The sequence below is a fragment of the Sceloporus occidentalis genome, unplaced genomic scaffold (genome assembly GCF_023333645.1).
Source record: "Sceloporus occidentalis isolate IW3139 unplaced genomic scaffold, rSceOcc1.0.p SCAF_3, whole genome shotgun sequence".
NCBI lineage: Eukaryota > Metazoa > Chordata > Lepidosauria > Squamata > Phrynosomatidae > Sceloporus > Sceloporus occidentalis.
The window spans coordinates 132,416,178-132,443,920 of NW_028316983.1; the positions used below are offsets into that span (position 1 = coordinate 132,416,178).

General features: G+C 38.8%; 1 protein-coding gene across 3 annotated transcripts in view; it reads left to right on the forward strand.

Annotated features, from left to right (window-relative positions):
• Nucleotides 1-27,743, forward strand: part of CFAP61 (cilia and flagella associated protein 61) — a 115,486-nt gene that overhangs the window by 22,087 nt on the left and 65,656 nt on the right. For 2 of the 3 annotated variants that reach the window (XM_089516355.1, XM_089516357.1), the window contains 9 exons: nt 530-600; nt 1,838-1,930; nt 5,041-5,231; nt 6,911-6,950; nt 8,481-8,620; nt 14,754-14,880; nt 15,154-15,231; nt 17,962-18,168; nt 20,598-20,732. In XM_089516355.1, coding sequence (XP_089372481.1) covers nt 530-600; nt 1,838-1,930; nt 5,041-5,231; nt 6,911-6,950; nt 8,481-8,620; nt 14,754-14,880; nt 15,154-15,231; nt 17,962-18,168; nt 20,598-20,732 — 1,082 coding nt within the window. The remainder of the gene's footprint in view (nt 1-529; nt 601-1,837; nt 1,931-5,040; nt 5,232-6,910; nt 6,951-8,480; nt 8,621-14,753; nt 14,881-15,153; nt 15,232-17,961; nt 18,169-20,597; nt 20,733-27,743) is intronic. The other variant, XM_089516356.1, reaches the window with a different exon arrangement.

The window sequence follows — 27,743 nt, forward strand, 5'->3', positions numbered from 1 at the left end:
TGCCCCACACGGAGGCCTCACCAACCAAATGGTGCAGCCTCAGGGAGGCATAAAAACCCCCCACACCCAGCGGCTTCTTTTTGTGCTGCGCGCAGGGCACCATTACCGCCCTTGCACATACTGATGACGTATGTGCGGCGCAGCGCCATTTGGAAGCTGTGTCACGCATACATCATCATGGCAGCGCCGTGTGGATGGAGGCGAGCCATGATGGCGCCTGGACGGCACAGTAGGGCTCAGGAGCGTGTGCACGCTCCACTCTCCCAAGCCCTAAAATCAGCACCAGGCTGGCGCTTTGACTTCCAAGCAGATAACTTCCAAGTAGATGAATCACACTGCTATTCTTTCACACAAATAGATTTCATGGGGGTGTGTGTGTGAAACATAGGTGGACACAAATGTATGCAAAACATTCAAAAACGTAGGCTTATCAAATTGTAATAGAAATTGTGAAATGCCGCTGTAATGTTTGTTAACTGACTCCATTGTTGATTTATTAATTTCATTCTCTCCATACCCATCCATTCAGGTGAAGAATCTAGCAGTTTCATAAGTCAAAAAGAAGAAACTCCTAGTAGCCTAGTATTTACAGACAGCCAGGTAAATATGGAAAAGAAATCATTGGATTGAAAAACAAAATGCCTGAAGAGTTACTGACTTCAAAATTGTAGTATAGAAGTACAGAGGCTTTTTGGCTTGAGGCTTGTATTTTCTTTCTTTGGGGTCATACCAGTATTTGCAAGGGTCACATTGCTATTTATACCTATCTGTCCATGAGAACATATTACATGAAACCTGTTGCTGCTGGTTCCAAAACATAATGGAAATGTACAGACGGTGGGTTCATCTACAGTGTAGAAATAATGCAGTTTGACACCACTTTAACTGCCATTACTCCATCCTACAAAATCCTAGGATTTCTAGTTTTGTGAGGCACTGTCATGCTTTTGCAGAGAAGGCTAAAGACCTGGTAAAACCACAGAGGTCGGGATTCCATAGAATTTAAATTTAAAGTGGGCTCAAAGGGGCCATTCTCACTGGCACCTTTGCGCTGGAAGAAACTGGGAAGCTTTGGTCTCTCCCTCCCCGGATCCCTCCAGAAGCAAGTGCTGACTACCAGTCAGGGGCATTTTAACCCGAATGCCCTCTTGGGAGAAAGCTTGCATTTTGGGGTTGAAATTGGGGCCAAGGGCAGATCATAACCTGCACGGACTCAAATCCCCACAGCACACACACACACACACCAGAGGTTTTCAAATTTGACAAGTGGTGCCTGGCTGTCAATCAAATTAGTTCTGCGATGGTCATAGGTGACATTTGCAGCACTCATTGGGGCATCAGAAGTGTGCTTTCCGCCCCTCCTTTTTTTTAAAGGACCAGGCACCACTTGTCAAATTTAAAAACCTCTGGGGTGTGTGTGTGTGTGTGTGTGTGCTTGCCCTGCCCCCCCGACCTGCCCTGAATTGACCCTTCCTCCTGCTCACATTCTATCTATTATATATCTGTATATCTATTGCCAAAAACATGCACATTTTTTGCCAAAAATAATTAAAAAAATAAAAATCAAAGGGAAAAGGTCCCTGATGGATAGCAGAGGCTTGGCTTGCTCTGCCCCCCCCCCCCCCCCAGCCTGCCCTGTGCTAAGGGGCATTTCCTTGTGCAAGCCTCGACATGGATTGTGACAGAATCAGGCCAAATATGAACTTCACGTGGAAGAATCGGTTTCAAAACCGGTTTAAAAGGTAGTGTGAATGGGCCCAAACTTCATTATTTCTGCACTGTAGTTGCACCTGATGTTTATCAGAAAATTTCATATTGTTTTATTCTGTTTCTTTAGAGATTTGCCAAAATTGGAAGTATTGTTTCTAAGCTTTCTGATGCTGGCACAACAGTATCTGTAAGAGGAAGTATTCAGAGTAAATCATCAGAGGTAAGGCTGTGATTAATTTCATACTCAGTAATATTATGCTGGATTTCAAATTGCAGTCATTGCTGGTTTGTAGCAACGAGAGACTCTTCGGTGTTGGTGAGAAACATACGATGGTAGGAAACTGGTGATGGGTAAACTACCTGCATTCCATTCATTTTCAGAGGCATTAACTGCCATTGATAGTCCCACTGAATTATATATATTATAATATAAATAAAATAATAGCTGCTTCAGGTCACTTTGGAGGTATAATATTTAAATGACACATGCATCTTAAGAGGCCAGAAGCTGATCAAAAGCTGCACTCCAGTCCTTAGGACTGGAGTGTGGCATTAGCACAGATTCCAGCCTCTTAGGATGCATGCATCATTTAAACAGCATACCTCCAAAGTGAACTGAAGCAGCTTTAGTTTGGCCTGTCTTAAGCTAGAATTATCCCATAGCTGCTCAGTGGTTGTCATTCTGCCCCGGCACAAATCTTGGGAAAAAAGTAAGGTTTGTTGACCTCTATACAGCTGAGGTTACAGGAGTGCCTTAGCTGTACTATGGCCCAATCAAGCCAAGCCCTGGCAACTAAAATTTTTGGCTTGGACAGAAAGTGTAAACCCTGGGTACACTTATTTTTTATTCCCTTTATGATCCTAGTAATCTCATCTGCTCCTTTTGCATATCAGAAAAAGATAAGTCATCATTTGTCCACTGTACTGTACATCTTTACCACAAACCCCATAGAACACAGTAATACTGATCTGACAATATTGGTGTGTGATCCCGGCACCCAGACTTCTTGATGTTTGTTGCTTTACATCAACTGTGTGGCCCAGCAGTTGCGTGGCTACTTTCCTAAACTCCCTTTCATACTGTCACATGTTCCTTCATGGGCTTTTCCTATCTTTTAAAAAAAATATGCCTTGTTTCACACAGCTTACATGCGGACACACACACACACACACACACACACACACACATTCCCTCTTCCTCTGTTTGTTTTTTCTGTTCTTCCACTTCATAGGGTTTTTTTCTAGTGTGTCTTTTAATCCATTGATGAGAGCTTCAGTTCATATATTAAAAATGTACCAGGTATACCATTTGTACCAGTTGCAGCTAAGTTATGTACAAACATGTTTGATTTCTTCATATATATCTAGATAATGATATTCTTTGTATATTGAGTGATATTAATGTCGCATCATTATACGTGTGTAATTTGTTGCCTTGAGGTCTTCTGAATATTTTTATAGTATTTTGATTGCACTAGATTTATTTCTGAGTCATGCCTTGAGCATATGGGGAGATAATCAGATTAAACCCTGAAAAAGACTGGCTTGCCTTCAGATGTAATGCCAGCTGATTGCTGTGGTCATGTTTGGCATCATTCTTTCTTTAGTGGCAGGATTTTGTAGAAAGAATAACTTAATTCTCTTTCACATTCCCATCTAACTTTAAGTGATAGTTTTCCATTAATCTTTCCAATTTGTGTAGCATTAATATAACTGATCTAGCCTGATGTAATGCCCTCACATTTCAAGTTTAAACAGATGTTATATGCGTCAGAGTCATCATATCACTCTATTTCATTTTGTTCTCTGTCTCACATCTAAAATTCATAACCAAAACATTTTCTCCTGCACCAGTGAACTAGATGATAGCAGTTTTCTTGCACACAAGAGAACTAGAAAACCGGAGTGGACTGCCCTGTAGGATTGTCCAATTGTATTTCATTGTAACTCTTCCAAGCCAAATTATTTTTACAATGCTGCATTACTTTATAGGGTTGAAATCTTTCACAGTCTTGTCAGTCACACAGCTCTGCATCCTGAAATATGGGTATAATAGTGATGCACTTTATCTATGAGTTGGGAGTTGGCAACTATTTTTAAAAGTGTTTACAATCTCAGAAGGGAAATATTTATGACAAAACATGTGTCAGAAAGATCATGGTGTGTTGTCCTTATTGCTATCTTATTGTGTGAGGTAAAAGAAGCACCGTCTATTCATAGCTACATTAAATTCCTCAATTTTCAATTTTTTTTAATAAAAAGGCTGCAATCACTTCCAACCTGGGAAGATCAAACAATAACTTTAAAATGAACTGGGAAATTCTTTCTCCAGGAAGAGTGTGTGTCAGTCATTGTGATGCCTTGATTCATTGGCTGAAACTGCTGAAACACTATGGGAGCAGACTAGTGGCTTACGAAACAAATGGGCAGAAGACTGGCTACATGTTTTGCCTCATGCCTCAACTTCTAGAAGGCCTAAATATTTAATTTTCTTTCTTTCCTTCATGAAACCAGCAGTTATGGAGGATATGGTACATTTGGGGAGAAATGCAATGGCCCTCTTTTGCTGCACCTTTGAACATAGATACCCTATGGACATCCATGCCCAAAGGACAAGTGTTCTTTGTTTCAGATACCCTGCCTTTGGAGTGATGAGAGTGATGTCACATCTCTTTAGGTCACCATTTTAGGCTAGTTTTCAACCCCAAACTAGTATTCTGGGCAGGACATTGGGGGCTTATGAGTGACTAATGACTACCAAATTTGTAAGCAGTTTTCTTCATTTTTTTACCATTATCAGATGGAAAATTGCCTGAAAAATAGGGTCAGTTTTTAAAAAAGAAAGAAAATTGGGATCCAAGAGGCTTTAGGGAATGGGCAGGAAGCTTCAGAGATGAAAAAGTGGGCTCTGACACCACATTAAGCTCATGGACCACACGTTCTCCATTTCTTATGTAATTGTGGTTTTCTACCACAGTGGCTGGACACAGCATAGCTGCACAAATTTAAATCAAGCAAATATAGTTTTGTTTGAAATATTCCAAAGTGGTTGTGTGCCAGCATAGTAAGACTTTGAGACAGAGGTTCCGCACTCAGCAGAATGACTTTCAAGTGCAGAAGGACTGGTTTACTACATCTTTAAAGCAAGTAAAGTTATAGATCTTACCTTCTAGAGATAGGTGGAAAGAATAAAATGCAAGTCCAAAGTCTAAAATTGTCCAATTGCACCACTGTTTTAAAAGTACTGCGTGATTTTTCTGATTTTATAAATGCTGTTATAAAATCAGTCTTAAGTTTAGAAGGACTTTTTTTTCTCATTGCTTTTTACAGCAGAAAGCGGAATTACAAGTTCAGTCTTCATTAGAATTGCCATTAGACAGAGACAGAAGCAAGGATTTGAAAGCCACGGAGACAGTATCCACTCTCAGTCTTGATAGAGAAGCTTTTCATCCCCTGTACAGAGGAGCAGTAAATGCTTTTTGTATTCAGCTTTTTTGTATTGATGAAAAACATGAAACAAGGCAAGTACAGTAAAGAACCTAGATGGCTGATTTTATTTCATTCTCACTGCAACAATGAGTCTCTTTAGTATTCACTGTGTTTAGTTCATTTATTTATTAAAATGTTTACATCTTACCTCTCAAGATTATTCAGTATAAAGCTGTGTAATAAATGTCAATATGAATAAATACCCCCCCCCCAAGTCAACAATTAAGATGTACAAGAAGATTTAAAAATGTTACTGATGCCTGCCAAACTAGTACTGCATTCTCTGAATGATGCTGAAGAGCAATTTGCAGATACTGGTTTATTATCCTCTGTACTGCCCTAAAACAGAAGCAGGAATCACATGATCTTTGTAACCTCATCTCTCTGCCCCCCTCAACAGTTTCTTTTCTTTTCTGCCTTCAGTCAGAACATATCCAATATAAGGAGGTTCTCTCTTTTCTCTCTTTTTCTGTCTGTTTTCTGTTTTGAGATTTTTACTAAAATCCTTGTGTTTTGTACTTCCATCATTCCTCTGCTTAAAGAAAGCCTCTGTCATGAATTTAAATCATTTGGTCATACTGTCTGTTTACCATATAGGTTCTTTGAAAACATATTGGCCATTTTTGAACTTTCACAATAAGCTATATTTCTGAAGTGTACTGACTTCACTTAAGTCATCTTGTTGGTGCCCACTGCTTATTGTTATTGTTTTTTCCTGTGTGTGTGACTTCTTTTACCAATGGAAGTGGCTGATCACACTACAAGCTTTTTCTATGTGCTTTCTTTCTTGTAATGTGCTAACTAATTACTCTGTTTGTCATGACTCCAGCTCATTTGGGAGAAGGCAAGACATGATAAATCATGGATAGTAGGTCTGTTTAGTTCTTCCACTTGCATGAGGACATAAGCAGAAATAATAGAGCAGTGTGCACCATTAAAGTTGCAAGTAAAACAACTTCAAAAGAGTGATTGATTACTCAACTGATGTGATTGAATTGAATTACTCAATTGTGTACAAAATCACATATACGTTTTATTCCAAAAATCATAATATGTATCATACATAAATACATTGCAAATGTATATGGTATTTCCACCCCACTCCAAATTTAGCAACTCAAATGTATATATACAGCTTTGGAGGAAAAAGTACAAAATGCTAAATTTTCTGCTCACTTTACTCAGAGGAAGACACAACAGTAGCCTTTTGTCAGAGAAGAGCCTCCTTTACAGTGTCTGCTCACATTATATCTTCCAACATATATGATGGGAATTAGCTGATTTCATTTAGCACAGCACCCATTCTCAAAATATAGTGAATACTACCAAAAAGGCTAGTTTCTCAGTAAGAATAAATTGTCTAAAACAAAAGAAATTTTACCCAAAAGACATACTGTAAATGTGCACTGTGGACTTGAGATGGTCCCCAAACTGTGGTCCCCAAACTGTGCCCAGAAGCTTCAGCCATGTTGGCCAATAGTCGGATTCTGGAAGCTGAAGTCCAAAATTTGGGGACCACTGAGATATAGCTTTGTGTGCTTCATTGTACTGCACTCAAGATCCTGTAAACTATATTTTAAGTCACTGCAGATGATGAATGCTGAGTGTTTTGTGTTTTTGTTTTGGAGGAGCTGAAGTGGGTTAGGTTTAAAATAAAAGCTGTGCAATAAAATGCCAAGATTTTTGTAAATTCATGTGATTTTATTTACAGATCACTGGACTTTCTCAATTTTGTTTTCAACATTTTCCCAGTAAGTAGAAACAAAGGAGTTAATGAGTAGAAAACAATTACCAGACTATGCTTTTTCATCTTCTATCAAGTTTAAATTTTGGGTTTTGTTGATGGGGAAGGGGGAGCAGAATGGCCAGATGATTTTAGGGGCATCTGTAAGGATTTGTGATCTTGGGGGATTCTTTGGGGGGAGTTTCAGGGGGACACATAGAGAACTCATTAAGATAGATACATATACAGAGAGAGGGAGAAAGAGAGGTATATAGCTCAGTCACCCCACATTGCTACTAAACATGACAGTATAGAAAAACAGTTAAAACATGGCAATAACAGTAACAAATATATACAAACTAATCAATTAAAAACACAATTGAAAACATGGAATAAAAAGAAAACAGTCCCCAATTAGTTAAAAACCTCCTAACTTACAATGCCAAAGGTTATATCTAAATAAATACATGTTTGCTAGCCAGTGAAAGAGAATGAAGTAAAAGACAATCTGATCCCCTTACTTAGAGCAAATAGCACGAAGGTCCCCAGAAAATCTCACTAGTGATGGAATGAAGAGAAAGGGCTGCCCCAAATACCTTAAACCCCATATAGGCTAATTTGAGAGAATGCAGCTTTCCACGTAGTGCCTAGTTTATCGGATTTTATATATCATTCCCAGGACTGGGAATTTTGCCTAGAAACAGACCAAGAGAAGTGAGGCTCTGTATTAAGATAGTCACATGGTCCTTGTAACCAGTCCTGATCAATGGTCTGATCATAACACTCTCAACCACATGATGTTTTTGAACTTTTGAAAGGCAGCTCAACTTAGTAAAAAAGATGCATTTAAAGTAGGCCTGCATGAGATACAGCCCATGGGCTGCTTGCAGCCCACTAAAGGAATTTGGGTGGCCCACAAGAACTTCAACGCTCATCCACTACCCAGCTTTCTCCTAGGAAAGAGTTGGGCTGCGGAGGAGGAGGATGGGCAAATAGATGCCCCTGCTCCTCCTCTGTACCTAGGATTTCTCCTGGGAAAGAGCCCGGCTGCGGAGGAGGAGGAAGGGCAAATGGGTGCCCTATAAGACTCAGGAGATTCTCCTGAGAAATCACCATTTAAACAAATGGGATTTTTGCAGATGTCTCATGCATTTCAATGGAATCTCACATTCAGTGAAATTTCAATGGGAAAATTTCATGTTGGACAGAGGCCTAGAGCAGAGAATACAGTATAAGGCAAATATAAAACTATTAATGTTGTTTCACAGTTATCCTAATTCCACCTCCACATTCCATTTACTGTTTTGTTTTGTTTTTTTATCAAAAAGAGTGTCTAATGGTTAGTAGTCTCTACATTCCTTTCCTTCTGGGCACTGCAGATGTAGTGTATTCTGGTGAATCTCTACAGTCAGGAATTTTACTGAAGAAGAGGAGATGCAAAAACCTCCCAGTTTGCTCTGATTGTACATTTTGCCTGTCACATTTTGTTTTCCTTTCTTTATTTACTTAGACAATTTATGTTTGATTTTTATCAATTAATGTTACTTCTTCTTTTCAGGACAGAGACTTTTGCCTTATTTCAGTACCACACATGGTGCCCGAGTTTCATTTAATCCAGAACTTTGTCAGGGTTATTCCGTTTAGTAACTGCACACTGGATCATGAGCTCTATGTGTTTCACCGTTCTGGACTGCTCAAGTAAGTAACATAGCTTTAGAACCACTTACTTGAAAAACTGCAGGTCAGTGGGTTGTTTTAATTTCAAATTAATTGCTTAGGTGTCTGGGTCAGGTGTTCACAATAGCAGGGAGTGTATCAGTATCAAACCTTTCCCTATGCTCTATCCATAGCCATTGCTGTCAATATTATTATTTCTTCTTCTTAAATTTGGACTGGATTGGCATGTTTTACCTACATCACCTGTGTTTACATGATGCAGAAGCATGAAGACTTATTGAGAAATCCAATGTCCTAACAAAGGGACCTGTGGCCTCCATGGATGGAGACCTGTTGGATTGCAAAGGAAGTGTCTTTGTTGTGATGCAAATGGATGCTAAATTTCCTGGACTTTGAGAATCTCCCAGTTGCTACATGGCAGAAGGGGGAGGTTCCAGCCTGCAAGATATCCTCCTCCATACTATCTTAACTAAGAAGAAAAACAGCAAATGCAGGCATATGACTAACACCTTCAATTTTTTTATCCTGTTTGGTTTGTAATACCTTGCCTGATGAAGAAGCCAGCGACGTTTTGAAAGCTTTCAACATGTATATTGTGCATTTTGGTTGGCTAATAAAGGTATCACTGTTTGGTGGATTTTGGATTGGACTTGCTAAACGGCCAGCTTAGCTACCTTAGATGTTTTTGGCAATTCTGTTGTTTTTGCATTCCTTGAAAGGGAGCAAAAGTAAATCTATCAAGCCTTTGATATCTTCTTTGTGGTTTCTGTGCCAGGCACAAATGAGTTGTGCACCTGCAGAGAGCTTTACCTAGAATGTTCTAGAACTGAGTAAACTTGGTTGTATCCTCTCTGTTGTACATGTTCCATTACAGCAAAGCTACTCTTAATTCAGTTCTTCTACAGCTGCTGTGAGAACACGATCTACTGGACAGTTGTCTTTCATCTTTTTTCCTCAGACGTTTAGTAGCTTCCTTCCTTTCTTCTTTTAATCTCCATTTTTCTCTCAGTATTTCTCCTCTTCTTTAGTCCTCTTTAAAAAATTATTTTCTCTCCTTATAAACTTTGACGTCCTTCTCTTCTATTTATTTCCTTTAAGATACTTTCTAAATTTTATTTTATTTTTTGTGGGAGAAGACTGTTAGCAAACAGACACTTACTTTGTCTCTACTGTTTGGATGAAGGTTGCATTTGCCAGGCTTTTACCCATCAAATACTTAATTCCCACTTAGAATTCCACTGCTGAGAATAATTGCTTAAAGTCACAGACCAGGAGATACAAAACAGACCTCTCTACTCCATGTCATCTTCCATCTGTGAGACTGTCAGTTTTGACATAGCTCAATTTGTGAAATTATCAGATTCAGTGGCAGCACCCTTGATACCTATGCCAGTTTCCTTGGTTCCTCATTTGGCACCAGCTCTTCTTATAACATTCTGGATCCCAATAGTGTCTTCTAGTACCACAGCACAAGATTCCACCCCACCACCAATACTTGGGAAATTATTGTCTCAATGTCAAAGGGTGACGCACTCTTCTAAACTGGATTGACGAAGAAGAGGAGAATGGGGAAAGAAAGACATAAAAACAAAACATGCCTTCTTCACTTCCATCTTTTACACCATTATCTCTAGTTTTGCCAGTCCCAAAGACTCTCAGTACCTCATTGGAGACAGAAGTAATTCTAATCTCCAACCAAGTCCAACTTTCAGAAGAAGTAGCCCTTTCATTTCAGCAAAAAGCTGCATTGTCTGTCAGGACAATAAATTAAATTGGTCCACCATGAATCAGACTGTGCTGCTAAAACCACGACAGGAAACGTAGCCCTCCATAGATATGCCTAGTTTCACTTGCCTGGGAAGGCAGAAGAAGGCAGACCCAACAGTGTAGGCAACAGTTTGCCCATACTGGAAGCATTCTGCATCTTCTTCGTGTGCTAGACCTGAAACTTCATTAAGATCTGCTCAGCCGTCATTGCATATCCCGCATAGATGTCTTTGTAAATGATACCTGTTATCAACCTTTCTTCTTTGAAGAAGTCACCAGGATCCTTGACTCTCTACAAATAAATAGCAAGTAGCAAGTACATTTCTATACTGCTTACCACTGTACTAAGCAGTTTATAATGTGTAAACTAATTGTCACCAACAAGCTGGGTACTCATTTTAGCGACCTACAGAAGAATGCCAGGCTGAGTCAACCCGGAGCCCCTAGCTGGTACTGAAGTCACAACCTTGTTGTTTGTACGTGTGTGGCTGCAGTACAGGCATTTAACCACTGTGCCACCAGGGCTCCCAAATGATACTCAGTTGTGTAGACCTGTCTCAGCATTATGTGACAGGTCTACCCATCTTTAGGCCCCAAACTATTTTACCATTTCAACATCTGGCAGAACATCACCAGTGATTCCTGAGTCATTCATATAGGCTATGCAATTAAATTCGATACCCAGCCTCCTGTATGGCTGTTTCATATTGCTCCTCTTTCCAAGGTTAATCTAAGGGAAGTGATTACTTGCTTGTTAATGGCAATTTTCACAGTGCAGAAAAGGGAAGAGGGCCTTCATCCTATACTGGATATTCATGGAATAAATTGATATATAACACCTGAAAAAGTTTGTATGGTAACACTTCATTCTAGCCTTGCATAGCTGAATGATTGGTTACCTCTCTAGATCTAAGAATGTATACTTTCACATCACAATACAGTCTCAACATCACAAATTCCTCCAGTTTGCAGTGCCAAATAATCTGCAGCAGTGAAAAGGTGCTTCCAATTGGCCTGTGCATAGCACTGAGGATATTTATAAAGTGCATGGCAGAAGTAGACCCATTGCTTAGGAATCGAGGAGTCATCATGTTTCCTAACATAGGTGACTGATTATTGGTAAGCGCATCTAAAAACAAACCATACTGCAACTTTCATCATGCTTTCTCTCTTCTCTAGGACTTGGGCCTTCAGAACAACTCAATAAAGTCTGTTCTCAGAACCATGCACACCATAAACCCCTGTTCAAGTTTTCATGAGTTTCCTCAGTTTACAGTTAAGACACTGTCTTACTGCATGAGCTATAATCTGATAGAACTGACCATCACACCGGTACTCTCCTGTGTTCACCTCAAATTTTGCCAACTACAGCATTGATTTGATCGATGAAGAGATTCTCAGAGGAAGAATCTCTTTATACTGCCAGATGTGAGTTGATCCATGAGAGATGGTGGTTGAATTGCCTCAAGCTTCTATTGGGTTTTTCTCATGAAAGCATTTGCAAATGGTTCCTTTGTATTCTGCATATTCCCTCTGACCACAATGTCATCAATGTTGTTGATGTTTTTGCAACTAATGACCAAATCCTTGGATGTCCACTTAATTACTTTAATAGTAGTGTTCCTTGTTTCCACCATATCTGGCAACCATGCAAACGGACTGACAGTACTCAAGTGTGCTGTGCCATTCTTAACATTTCATAAATATGTGGTCCTTCATCCTGACATCACTTAAAAATAAAGAACTATCCAATAGATGTTGTTGTCAATGTAGTTCTAGAAAAACCTGAAGAGAGTAGCTTTGTGTGCTGAAACATACATGGTAGAGAGGACAGAGTGGGGTTCCTGCCAAGCCTACTCAGCTCCAAAACATTCTGGTGGAGGCTTTGTGCAGGTGGGGTCCTTCAAAGGGCCACAGTTACAGAAAAGCCACCTGTTCATATGGTTGGTAGTCTGAATTCAGTTAATAGGTTGCATATTGTACAGCCTCTATATAGAAGGATTTCTGAATTAGCAACTTTGTTCTGAGTCCTAATATCTCTGAGTTCCTTCCAGTCATTATCTTTCATCTGCATTACCTAAAAATTCTGAAGTTAAAATGTTATGTCTATGGAAAATGTGATCATTAGCTGAAAACTAACTAGTAATGAGGAGGGGATCTGAGTAACATAAAAGCCAGTGTCAGGCCCTTAATAATCCTTTCCTGATGAGGAAAAATATAAAAAGCAAAGATCAATGCACTGTGTTTACAGAGGCAGATTTCAAAAGGCATATGAATAGAGAGCGAGTTCCTGAAAATGAATAAAAAGCAAAGCCATCAGAAGCTAACACACAAGGATGGTGGAAGCATGAAAGTGCAAAGTCAGAGAGGGAAAGGCAAAGGCTCTAAAATGAAAGACTGATTAGCAAAGGTGTTGGAGGGAAAAAAGACCTTACACAAAAGCTAGGGTGGCAAATGCAACACAAGGCCTGATACTTAACAGAGAAGGATGCAAAGTAATAACAGGATAAGATGTAGGCTGAAATGCTTAATGGATACTTCTCTTCAATTTTGACCGTAAAGCATAATAGTAATGCTGCCCTTATTTCTGGACAGTCAAATGAACTGGGCTTCTGGGAGAGTTAATTTCTTACCCAGGGCACAATGAACATGCCTCAGCTAAGGATATTTTTATCCCTGTCTATCATTCTTATAATAAGCCTTTAAAAAAAAAGCAGATGCCCATCTTTCAGGTATTATTTTATCCATCCTCAAACTCCTCCATGTAACTGATTGCACCTACAGAGGTACTTTGTATTTTGTGAATATATGCCTAGGATGTAGAAGCAGACTTTTGTAGTGGCTGGCATTCAGAGGAGCAGGAAGAAAACATCTATTCAATGCTATGGACTACAGTAATAATAAATAATAAGAACTGACTTTATTTATTTAGTTAATGTTTCAGAGTTACTGTTATTTTTAACTCTTTACACAGCATTTTTAATAGGGTCTTGCAAACATCCTTAGCAATAGCACCAATCTCAAAACATGTTGCATCACTATCTAAAGTTGATGCTTTCTATGAACAAATCCATTATTTGCTCTGGGTGACCTAGTGCTGGCCAATGATAAAGACACTTATTAATTAAGAGCATTTTTGCTTTTGCTAGTTCAATCCGATGTTCGTGGATTATTAACTGCAGGTCCTTGCACACTAAATCTCAAAGTCATGTTTAATTTTCTTTCTTGAAAAGTGCACCAAGGTTCCCATCTGTTCAGTCAGAGATCCTGTGAGACAGCTTTCCCCAACCAATTATTTTTCAGATGATTTGAACATTTTCTCCTGACAAATGGCCATTCAGGACAGAGTTTGTGCGAAATCCAAAACACCTAGATGGTATTGAAATATTCACAAAGAATGAACACTTTACAGGATAAGCAGACGGATTATATGTTCCTATTATATGTTCCTATTCCATACTATAACTCCCAGGTTTCATGTCAGTTACTGGTGTCAAGCTAATGTAAGTTTGTCAGAGGGAGGCCTGATTTAAGATATTTGAACTCAGCTAGAACAACCATTCTAGCATTGTTTATATAAAATGTCTGCAATTTTCCCCCTAACCATACAATTCATCATGGCAACAATATATTTTAAAACTGAACTTATTGTCAGTTCATTGTTAGAATTCCATGCCAATGATGGCTACTATGAATGCAAAATGTGGGACATTGTGAGACATTAATTGCTGCTGTCGTTCACTACCCTACAAATACAGGTTCTGTTTTTTAGTTGTTTTTTTATTATAATTAAAAAAGAAATAACTAAACTTTAAAATCAAACATTATACATAAATCTTTTCAACACTGCTACAAAGTTCACCTCATTCCCAGGACCTTATAACATTTAATTAATCAGTTTTCCAAAATTGCAATGACTCCCGTGGAGGCATATGCACCCCTTTTTTCTTATAAAAACATACTCCATAAACTTACTCCATACCTCTTCAAAATCATTCCTCTTCCATAATCCTTTATTAACTTTATGTCTACCTGTTAAATTATCATTAAACTTATATATTTATCCCAGACTTCTTTATACAATTCTTCCATATGGTATCTACCTTGAATTTTCTATTTTCTTGGTATTATTAATCTTGCTGCTGTCAATAAATGTATAATCAAATTTTTAATAGCTTAAGTATATTTAACTTTATCAAAAATTGATTAAAAAAGTGATATCTGGGCTTATTTCAAAATTTTGTCCCATTATCTCTTTTATCTCTCCAAACACCATTTGCCAGAATTTCTGTACATTTTTACAACTCCACCATACGTGGATATAGGTGCCTGTTTCCTGTCAACCCCTCCAACGTAACACTGAACATTTCTGTTAATTCTCTAACAGGTCTTTTCTTGTGAGAGCAGCAAGAACTGATGATATCCCTGCTATTGAACTGCTAATAAAAACCTTGGAACTAAGCAAGAGTATTTTGGATGATGTTGAAAAATACATAGAAGCGCGGAGAGATTCAGTAAGATTTATATTGTTTCTGTTTGAATTTGCACTCTGAGATGATGCAAATTAAGTTTGGTTCATTTATATATGTAAATATCTGAAGCTTGAAACTTGCTGGTAAACTAGATCAGCCTACATTAGATTCTTGCAAAAAAAAAATCCCCTTTTGGGTCTTTAAATGAGGGAGTATGCTGTGTTGTAAAGGAATTGAAATGGGAATTATGATACAACATTAAGAAAATTATCACTCTGTAAGAATGTGCACCAACTTACTTGCTTTGTTTTTCAGGATGGGACACCAGTTCAGGCGTTTGTAGCAGAAGTCTTAGATCAAATAGTTGGAATATCAGTTATTAGGAATGAAATGGTATGTATTCCTAATTGCAATTTTTGTTCCTTATTTAGTTTAAGAATGCCACAGTAAATTGACTTTGGTATTAATTAATTTCTCAAAATCAGGAATGTGTCTGATTATTTTTTCTGATGTCATGAAATCAGAGTTTGGAGGTAACACATTACAAATTATATCATTAAAGGTGACATTTTTATTTGGGGTGATATAATGAGGAGAAAACAGTGGACATTTCCCCAAAAAAGTAATGACTGTCAATATCATTACTTTTTCTGTGTAGTTAATTACAGAAGTAATTACTATTACTTTTTCTTGTTGGTTTTTCTGGGCATGTTGTATGTTTATTCATTCATTCGTTTAGTTTATAAAATTCTGCATATTGAAGATTTTGGAATGGTATATGTGGATTAAGCAAATACAAAATGTAACAATCAAAACCTGGCCCAGTGCATTGTTAAAACTGACTGACATTTTTGGTCAGGAATATTTGTTTTAAAAGAAGGGTGTTGTGCAGAAACTGGAAACAAATATGTGTACTTGTAGGTGTAAGCTCAATTGGAGGGGCATTCGACAGGATGGTAGCTGAGATAGTAGAGCTCATATTGTATCAGCCTCCCAGAGGACTCCAAGCAGATCTCAAACCCATGTGGAAGTACCAGGAGCCATGCCTCAGAAAGGGTTCAGTGACAAGTCAGGACCACATGGGAGAAGACAGGTACTCAAGTATCCTAAGATGTGTAAGGCTTTGTGTCTAGTACCAAAGCCTAGAACCTGGCTCAGTAGTAAATAACTACCAGTACAGAGCCTTCAGCAAAGGTGTTTCATGCTGATATGAACCAGTACCCAACATAATTGCACCAACCTCATTCTGTACTAGTTGTAGTGTCAGATCAGCTTCAAGAGAAACCTCATATAAAATGCATGGCAACAATCCAGACTTCTTGTTATGGATACCTCCAGCACCATGGCCGTGCTATCCCTGTCCAACAAGGAAAGAGTTATCAGTTTCTGAAAAGTCAGGCAAATAGAAAGTCAGGAAGACTGGTTAATAGGGAAAGTAATTGGGGTTCAGACATACCTGTGTAATGGATTTTTTGAGATGCCACTGCAAGAGGACACTCTACACTCATAGCATTGGAGTAGAGAAGTGGCAGAATACAAATATAATGCAATAATATGATAATATTATTTTAAAAATGAGTATTGGCTGATGAGAGTAAAATGAACCTGTATGTGATAACGTTAGTTTAGTTTAAGGAGGCTGACAGGCTTTTTACAACCATGAAATTGGTACATTCAAACAAAATTGAATCCATTTTAGTACATTAGAACAAATTAATATTTTGACAGGGCTAAATTTGGTAGCCAGACATTATTTCTTCAAGCCAACTGTGAAGCCCAATCTTGCCACAATACTACTGTACTCTTAGCAATTAAAAAATTAGATTAGTTTAGAAATCATGTTTTATATGTTAATAAAATGAAAGCTATTTTAAAATGTCTGTTACGGAGTGGGGTGGAAAAAAGGTGCTTAGATGGGTCATTATATACACTGTAGCATAGAAATCTCTTTTTCTAATTGTACAAAAAGCTTTTGACTGCATAGAGCACAAAAAGCTATGGCTTGTGCTCAGTGGAATGGGAGTACCACAACATCTAATTGTCCTGATGCGTAATCTGAACTTTGGCCATCACATGAGGAAAAATGAATCATTACAAAATACAGTGATGCTAGAAAAGATGGAAGGCTGTAGAAAGAGAGAAAGACCTGCAGGACTGCAGAATCTGAGCAGAGAAGTTGAGGACAGGGGTCTTGAAGATGTCTCATCCACAGGGTCGCCATGGATTCAGGTCAATTCAAGGGCAGTTAACAACAACAACAACAATAACAACAACAACCATATAGTACAATTTTATCCCTGGAAAGGGTAGACAGGATCCATGAAACAAATTGTATGACACCTTGTTAAAAAATCCTTGGTATATTTCATTTTTTTAACATGAGACAATGCCATTTCCCATGATACAGAATGCAAACATACTGGATTGCTCCCAATAAAAGACAGTAATGAGGATGGATCAGAGCAACTAAACAACTAGGTATTTAAAATGCAGTTTATAAATAATATAAATGGTGCTAAGCAGTGTATGCTAGTCCCTCCACATTTGTGGCTTTGACTTTTGCGGATTTGCTTATTCACAGATTTTATTAATATGTTTCTCTAGGAATATCCAGGTCCTCCAGTACAACTCTGTGGTCAATTTTAACCAAAAGTCACATTGAAGGACCTAAAGATACCTAGAGAGAACACTCCACTAGGCATTTGTAGCTCCTCCAGCACAATTCTATGGTCAATGTCTGGCAGATATTGGTCACAGAGTTACACTGGAGGACCTTGACATTCCTAGAGAGGTGTTCTCTCAGGTAAAAACATAGTGTTTTTGTTATTTGTGTTTTTTTCTACATTCATAAGGGTCCTGTGCCCCTAATCTCAGCAAATGTGGAGGGATGAGTGTACTTATATATTTTGGTTTTTAAATGCTACCCATATCATATTTTAACTTACCAATCAATTAGGAGATTCTCTTGCTGAAGACACACTGAAATGAGGCTTGAACAGGAGACCATTGGATGGTCTCCTGCATGGAGGTAGTTCTTAGAAGCAAAAGAAGTGCAATACAGCTGTTTCAGCAGGAAAACAGAGCTCTTTGTTAATCACTGTATTGAACTACCTTGTTTTCCAGGATATTGAATATATTCGTGCACACTACAACATTGAAGATTTTATTTATTTCAGTCATTACCAACAGGAAGAACATGGACACCTTTACCATTTTGCTTTGAATCCAATCTTTCATCACTATGCAAAACATTTTATGAAGGAGATACTTCGACTAGCCCACAAGTCATGTCTCTACTACCCTATTTATCCACAGCCTGAAGAAGGCAAGGTAAACTCTAAGACATGTGATTTATTTTTATTTTCACTGGTGTATGTAGAATTAGGGTACAAAATATCTAACATACATTTTTCAAATAACTGTTAACACATTATTAACAGTATAACAAATAACAATAAAACATTATTCACATTATATTGGCAAGGATTCACATTTACAGGCTGATAAGAGAAAATCCACATAAATTCAGTATATAACAGACAAAATGCAGGGGCTCAGTAGCTAGCTAGTTACCTGTCCTTATTTCCTGAGTTCTTCTATAAGTGCTAGTTTTCATGAAAGGCTTCAGAAATCCATAAAACATAGGGGGGAAAAAATAAACGTCTTAAAGCTTCCCAGTGCCATTTGAGCTTATCACGTCTCTGTGTACAAAACAAATTGAAAAGTAAATAATGTAATTGAAAAGATAATGTTGTATAGGGTCATCTAAAACCAATTTAAAAGTTAGAAAAGGCTGTGTCAGGTATGTGTATGTATAATTTCTGATTCAAAGTTCTTAATAACCCACAGCTACTTTCTTTTTCCATCCAAAAGCAATCACTGCATGGGTGGCTTTTAAAATTAGTTTTGTTATATATCTTGGATTACTATCCAAATCCAATTCTGCCAAATTAAGAGTTAAACAATTTTATTTGTTTAATTGTATATCTGTCCCTATTATTATATTTATCTTTTCCTTAACTTCTGTCCAAAGTTCTTGAATAAATTGACATTCCCATCACATATAAATCCCTTTCACTCTATATCCCTGCCAACATTTTGATTGGAATTTGCCACATATAAATGTTAAGAGATGTGATGTCCTATACCATCTTAAGCGTGTCCAGAGGAGGGTGACCAAAATGGTGAAGGCCTGGAGACCATGCCCCATGAGGCAAGACTTAGGGAGTTGGGTATGTTTAGCCTGGAAAAGAGATAGTTAAGAGAGGACATGATAGCCCTGTTTAGGTATTTCAAGGTATATCATATTGAGGATGGAGCAAGCTCTGCTGCTCCAGAGAATCAGACCTGGACAATGGATACAAGCTACAGGAAAAGAGATTCCACCTAAATATTAGGAAGAACTTCCTGACAGTAAGAGCTATTCCAGAGTGCTGTTGGAAGAGTGATGGAGTCTTCTTCCTTGGAGGTCTTTAAACAGAGGCTGGATGGCCATCTGGCAGTGGTGCTTTGATGGTGAGTTCCTGCATGGCAGGGAGTTAGACTGGATGGCCCTTGTGGTCTTTTTCAACTATGATTCTATGATCTTCCAATCATTTTCCTTTGTTGTTCTTTTACATTCCTATTTTTAATTTTAACAATTTCTTGTAGTCAGATTTTAATTTTTTTTTATTGTGCATAGTGTTAGATTGTGGTTTAGTGTAGTATGAAAATGTAACCTTATGGGAAATTTGAGAACATTTCTGCACATTCATGAGGAGTTCCTCCACTTCAGCTGCATTTTCAGTGTTACATTACATGAAGCTGTGAACATTATGTGCTTCACTTCTTAGCATCAGCTTTGAAGAGAGCAAGGGAAAAAAGTGTCAGTGTGTGCACAGAATATTGTACATGGTTCTTTGGATCACAGACCCTTCTAAAGATCTTACATGTGAGCTGGTTGTATTCATGAACTGAAATATTGTTATGGCAATATTCATTGATACACAGGTGAAATATGGGTATGCAGGCTAGAAGAAAATATTAGCAATATTAGGGTTTTTTCTACACTAAATGAAATTAATTTTGTTTGCTTTATGTCATGTTATTTTTGTTTTAATAGAAGGTTACATTCTTTTCTTTTAAAAAATTGAGGCTTTTGGCAAGATTGTAGTATTCTTTGATTTTCATTGCTGTTTTTTATTTTTTGTTGTCCTCCAACTGTCTAAATGCAGGCTGTAACTAAATTTGATGTAGTAAAATGAAAATATTTTAATTACCTGTTGTGGTTATGAAAACACTGGGATTATTCTTTCATATTCATGCTATTTCATTAACATGTCTTGTTTGGATAAAAGCAACCTTTTAATGTACATTTCATGTATACAAATTTAACCCTTCTTTTGCCAAACAACCAGAATTGAACAGTAAGACTGCAGTGTTGCTTAATGAGGTTGGATAAGTTTGATTCATGATCTCAGTGAAGGAAAATATTCCCCTGGGAAGCTACTTGTGCTGCAAAATCCGAGAAACCAAACCACTTGTTTATCTGTCATTCCCACTGAGATAGTAATATAATTACTCTCCTAATTATCTTCATTAGTGCTGGGAATTATCTGCAATCAATTCCTCTGCTCATATGAGTGTTTATATTTTTGATGATATTTCTCTTGGATTCAGTCAAGGGGATAAAGGATTCTTATATTTACAAAATACTAGCACAGACATCTGTGATGCACTTTTCTGACATTCTCTGTGCTAAAATATAGCTTATCCTTCAGTTCCAGAATCCCTGTGCCCATTCCCTGACATCTGCCCTTCATTACATGGTTCCCGTGCGACCAAGACGACAGATTGTCTATCCTCTGACAAAACTTGGCATAAACGCTCCATCAAAAGAGGTCTCTAAGGATCAGGTGGGTAACAGAAGCAGCAAGCAAGCAAAAGGCATAGCTCCAGCTAAATGTAGGATTTGGCAGATGGGATGACATTACTGTCTTAATGTTGGTGGACTACTTCTTAATTACCTTGAACCTGATAGTCATGTTCTTACAGCATCATGCTTGCCAGTATCATTTTCTGAGCATGTATTTTGAAATGAGGATTAGAACCAGTGGCCTTTAAATTATTCAGAATTTGACCAATAACAATTTAAGTATTTAAGAGGACTGTATGGGTATTTTTTATCAGAGCATTTCATTCAACAGTTCAGTTCATGCCAAGAAGGCAAAATCATCAGTAAAATGGTTATGGTTGCTCCATCCCCCTCTGAAAAACAGATGCTCTGCTATAGCAAAAGAATGAGGCCTGGACTGTGATCAAGAAAAGAAATTAATCAAAGCAGAAGTTCATCTAACCCACTTGTTTTCCAAACTGACCAATCTGATGCTTCTCCCACAGGGGCCACAGTCTTCTCCCACTGATTGCTCCCTTCCGTGAATGTCTTTAATTCCTTATTAATCCTGGCATCACAATAAATGGAGAAGGAAATGAGGCCAGATGAATGGTTGTTTTGAACATGGTTTTGAACAACACCCTTGATGCAATTTTTAGCTCAGAACATACAGATCTGTGGGCAGAGATGATTTAACACTTCCAGAGTGTCACGGACACATCATTCTCTGGTCAGAGTTAATATTATGGCTACTATCCGTCCCCATGGAGTGGTGGACCAACTAAGATGGTTCTCCCTGGAAGGCTAATGGAACCTTTAGGATTCCAGAAAGCCTTAGAGGGTCATATGGTTGGTACCACCAATGATTCTGTTGAAATCCTGATCAATAAATGGAATCAAGACCTGACTAGGGCCATTGACATGATTGTCCCAAATGTCTTTTCCAACCTGTTACTAATCAGGCTCCATGGTATACAGGAAACTTCAGGGAGCTGAAAGGGAAGGAGGACAACTTGAATGCAGATGGTGGTAAACTGAACTTCTACCCAGCAAGACACACTATAGAGGACATCTTTGTTCCTATAAGATGACAAATACATGCAGTGAAGAAAGCTTTCTGCTCTGCACGTATTGCGTCTATGAATTCATGTCCAGCTGAACTGTTCACAGTGGTGAGAGGCTTAACTCAGACACCTTCCCTCCGAATCTAATTCTAGAACCTTCAGCAGTTCTCTGTGATGCTTTTAATTATCACTTCACAGATAAAATCTCTTGAATAAGAGCTGGCTTAGATTGGTAAGCAGACATTGACTAACTCCAGCAACTCTTTGAGTAGGCTTAACATTGATTGATTTCCAATTGGTGAGTACCACTGATGTGGACAAGCTGCTGGGGCAAGTAAGGAAGTCAACTTGTTCCTTCGATCCATGACCTTCCTGGCTGGTCATCCAGGGAGGAGATACAATTAGACTGCAACTACAGTGGGCCCTTGGTATCCACTGGGGTTTGGTTCCAGGACCCCCAGTGGATACCAAAATCCGTGGATGCTCAAGTCCTATTAAATATAATGGCACAGTAAGATGGTGTCCCTTGCATAAAATGGCAAAATCAAGGTTTGCTTTTGAGAATTTCTATATTTTCAAACCATGGATGCTTGAATCTGTGAATAATAAAATCCGTGGATATGGAGGGCTGACTATATTAATGCATCTCTCAGGGAGGGAAGTTTTCCATCTTGTTTAAAAGAAGCAGTGGTATAACTACTTCTAAAAAAGCCCTCCCTGGACCCCCTGGACGTAAACAACTATAAACCAGTTTCAAATCTCTCTTTTCTGGGCAAGGTGATTGAGAGGGCAGTTACGTTCCAACTCCAGGCAGTCTTGGATGATACAAATTATCTGACCCATTTCAAACTGGCTTCAGAGCAGGATACTGAGTTGAGACTGCTATGATCGCCTTAGTGCATGATCTTCACCTAAGCATTGACAGGGGGAGTGTGTCCCTGCTGGTGCTTTTGAACCACTCAGCAGCATTTAATACCATCAACAGTAGCATCCTTCTGGAATGCCTGGAGGATTTGGAAATTGGAGGCACTGTTCTTCATTGGTTCCGGTCCTATCACTTGGGCGGATTCCAGATGGTGCTGCTGCTCCTCAAAAAAAGGTGATGTTATATGGTGTACCACAAAGTGCCATCCTATCCCAAATGCTATTTATTGCTATTTAACATCTACATGAAACTGGTGGGACAGATCATCCAGATGCATGGGGTTGGAGGTATGTCAACCAGTCCTGGATGGGATTACACTCCCCCTGAAATAATGTGTCCACCGCTTGGGGGTGATTCTGGATCGGTTGCTTCAAATGAGTCTCTCCCATTTAGAGAGGGGAGAGGAAGGGAACATGGTCCATTCTAGAATTGGCTTTGACTATTCAGCCAAGCACAGAGGAGATGCTGTAGTACAACAGGGACCATCATGGCAACAGTGGTAGTGGCAAACAAACTAGAGCGCAAAGGGGAGTACCAGAGAAAAAGCCAGTAGCTTTAGCAGTGGTAAGCAAAGAGAGGTAAAGAGGAGAGGAGACGGAGGAGGCAACCATAGCGGATTATCAGACATTTTGCTGAAATGCAGATAAACGACATCCACAGCATTCCCACCATCAACTAAATTAGTGACTTGATCAAAAAAAGATAAAAGGGTAGTTTGGAAGGATTTATTCTTGACAAACCCATACTGGCTCCTACTAATCACTGCATTGTCATCTAGATACTTGTAAACAGACTCCTGTATAATCCATTCTAATATTTTTTTTCTGATACTGAGGTCAGGCTGACTAGCCTGTAATTTACTGGATCTTCTTTTTAGCCTTTTTTAAAGAGAGGGCCAATGTTTCCTTCTCCTCAATCCTCTGGCACCTCACCCATTCTCCAAGATCTCTAAAAATGATGGCAAATAGTTCTGTGAGTATTTCAGCAAGTTCCTTTAATACTCTGGAATGCAGTTCATCTGACCTTGGAGATTTAAACTCATTTAAGTTAACTAAGGCCCGGTCCAGACAGGCCCTTTAGCACGCCCTGGCAATGTGCTAGGGTTGCCTCGGGGCATTGCTTACAGACACCCCGCAACCCTAGCACGTATTCCGTACATCAAAATAGTGGCGCCCTGTACAGATGGGCGCCGCCATTTTGATGTGATGGACGCTTAGCGTCCGCATGTTGCAGTGCCATTATGACATCGCGAGTGCACCATTGGCGCACTGTGGCATCATAATGGCACCGCAAGAAGAACCCACTTTTTGCGGGTTCTTTTTGCTCCACGGGAAAGTCCTGTGGTTTGGAAGCTGCGGCTTCCCCGCAGAGCAAAACCAGGTGCCGGCAGACCACCCTTTTTGGGCGGTCTGTACTGGGCCTAAGTGATTCCTAACTGACTCCTTATCAAATCTGACTTTCAACCCAGGTTCCTTAACAGGGTCTCTGCTGATTCATGTTAAGTACACAGTCCTCTTTTTGTGGAAAAACTGAAGCAAAATAGCTATTGAGCAGTTCTGCCTTTTCATTGTGATCTGTTAGTATTGTACTATCCTTACTGATCCTCCCACCATTTTCTTCATCACTTTCTTGCTTTGGACCTATTTGAAAAACCCCTTTTTGTTACTTCTTGCTTGCCTAGCCAGTCTCAGCTAATTTGGGGCTTTAACTTTCTTTACACTATTCCTGAAAGCTTGGGCTATGCATCTATATTCTTCCTTTGTGATTTGTCCTTTCGTCCATTCTTTATACATGTACTTTTTTCTTCTTCCTTGGGTTTACTATGCAACTCCCATACTCATTGGGGAGGGACAATTTCTGTGCTACCAGTTGAACCGGAGGACTGCCTCTCATAGACATAACAAGTAGATCTGATCTGCATGACTATTGCATCTGCCTCATATATGTTTTATGTTTCTGGATTTCCTTTCAAGTCTGAGATAATAGGTGATAGTCTGCTGCAAAATCTCTATAGCTATTTCTCTGAATATTTGAAATATGTAAGTAGTATTGCATGTTTTGGACATTTATGCACAGAGACAGATAGGTATGTTCACAAAGGAAAATGCACATAAGTTTGGCATATAAATCTTTAAAATAAACAAATTAAAAATCCATGTAGTTAGTGTAGATCCTGAGATGTAAAATAGATTACCATTTCACATAAAGGCGACTACTTTTCATAGTTGTTCTCTATTCAAATTCTGATCACATTGCTATTGCATGTTGAGCCAGGCTTTTGTTCATATTTCTTCCATCTGTGCAACTGGCTCAGCTACAAACTTCAGTACCCCTCCCCCTTTCTTTTTCATTTTCATGGTTTAGAAATAATGGGTTTGAAACCTGTTGTAATATTTGAAATGCTTATTTGAAACTACAGATATTTGATCCCCCCCTTTCATTTCTCCAGAATGAAAATAATGGATATTTGTTGCAACCCAACAGACATTTCTAGCATTCTAGACAAGTAATTAATTAGTTAATGGTTCTTTCTGTTACGATGACTATAGGCACATCACAGTTGGACAAAGTCTTGGACAAGGCCAAAAGGGAAAGCTGATTTTTAGAAACCTCCATGTGGTTTGGAAGGTAATTAAAGAAGCTTGTACATTACTCCTATGAAATGAATACAGGAGGTCACATAACACTAGTTAACTCCTCAATAAAAGACTGTAGGAGCTGGAAATCTTTCACTAAGATAATATTTTCTTCAATAGGAATTTTCCTAGATTCCTGTTTTTATATCTAATATGTACATTGGGGGTAAATAAGATTTAAACAGGACCTCTCTCAATTATTTTAATGCACCATATATAATTATTTAGAGAGCAAGAAACTATCATTTTTATAATTATATTTTAAACACTTATATATTATTTACTTGTTTACCTTCTCACCATCTGGGAGCATCCTACAATCCATCTGTTTTGTGCAATTATGTAATTATGTCTAGAATAGGTGATATAATTAGCAAGAATAACTGCTCTGTAATGCATAATAAAAATGTCATATGTCTGTTGAATTACTTTTTCTTTCGGACCAGCCATTGTTCATGCTTTATTATTGCTTGTTTCCCCTCAAGCCATCAGATTTTATTACATACTTAAAGATTGTTGTTTCTCCTGCTGCTTGCAAAAATGCTGCAGAATCAATTATTCTTATTATTGTTGAAAGCTTTCTCAGCTTGATAATTCTTCATGAAGAATATGTTTGCATTTCCTAGTCCAGGGCAGACAAAATGCTGAACTCAGTCCACTATCACTTATAAACTGGGTTATGGTGTACCTGTGACTATTCACTCACTGATCAAAGTGGCTTGAGTTTCTACAGTTTAAATTTGCCAGTCCAGCTCACAGAATTAGCAGCAGTTCTGACATCCACATTGAGCCTGGGGCTGTCCTTGCAATCCCATTTGTATGTTTATTTTGATTCTGAGATTATGGTGGGCTCAGGCTGCTACCAGCAGTCCTATATCTTAGCCCCTTCCAGTAGGTAAGGAGGGCTAGACCAAGGAGCAGATGGCAGCAATAGGCAGGTGAAGAGGGAGTGAAGCATGACCATTTTACATATTTTAGACCATTTTAGAGAAACACAGAGCAAAAGAGGAGTAGAGACAGCTGGAAGGCACATCCCGATGCTAAGGAGGGGGTTCCCCATTTCAGAAAGTACCCAAGGGAGATGGCTCTGAGCTCCTGCTGCAGCCCCCATGTGGCTGCATAGAGGACCACCAAATCTCGTTGTGTTCAACATATTCTGAAAGCTGCGCCCAAGTATGATGTGGGTGCACTGTAATATACCTTTAAACTTCTGAGCAAGAGAAATGCTTACAATTGTACTTCACCAGCAACAAACCCTTGACTGAATCTACATTCAAATTATTCCTTTCATTTGTCCATTGTGCTGAAATTAAGGAAATACCCCTTTCAACATTTGCATTGAGTCCCCAAGAAGCTCATCACCTAACACATTTGCTCACTTTTTCCCCTCCAAGAAACAAACATGGGGGCAAATCTTGTCTGCTGCTGTTCCTAGGAAAAAAGAACTTTAGAAGAATGTTGAAAGCCGCTTGCTGGAAGAAGCAATGGTGTGCATGCTGCACTGCGCCACACTGCCTGCACTGCGCCACACCTCAGGCACAAGCCCCATTGTTTTCACTGGGGTTCCACCATGTGTGGTATTTCCCTTGTGCAGGGGATCCCCCGCATAAGGGAAGGGCGCACTGTACAATAAATGCCAACAAGGCATTTTAACAAAAATAAGTTCATCAGAAAAATATGGTTGAGTACGTAATAAAATACAGTATATGTGATATAGCTGTAAATAATCCATATGAAATGAGTTCATATTTATCTAAGTGTTTTTAGCTTTTATTTTGTAATGTCCTACATTTTTCTTGAATATCTTCAGATTTTGCAGTGCCTTGTCTTATTTTTGCAGTTATGACACCTGATCATTCTGTGAATGTGTAACCTAGAGTTATGCATTTGTAACTGGTTTGGTATTCAGGATCCCTGTTTAGAGAAAGTCCCTCAGTCTGCACTTACTGGGAAAGGAGCTGTTGCTATTGATAGGCACTGGTTCCCCTGTCACTTAGAAAGCAGCTGACTGATGTCCCCTCCTCCCTCCCAGCAAGTGATGTCCAGTGCAAGGAGAATTATAACTGGACCCCACTTCTGCCTATTGCAATGGAGATCACTCATGGAAGAGGGTGAAAATGTCAATCAGTTGCTTCCCAAGTGACAGGGGAATGGACCTCCATCAACTGCAACAGCTGCTTCCTGGTAAGTTGGAATGGGAAAACAGGCCAGGAATCACAGTGGTAGTGCCTTTTTAACTTCCCAACAGGATTCTGGCCCATGCAAATGGCAGAAAGCAAGATAGCACTGAAATACTAGAATTTAGTTTGCAAGGAGTGTCAAAAACTGCCTTAAAAGAAAGATACTTTTCAGCAAAAATGAAGCTGAAGTGGGATAATTTGCAGTTCAGCTTTATAGAAATTAAATTA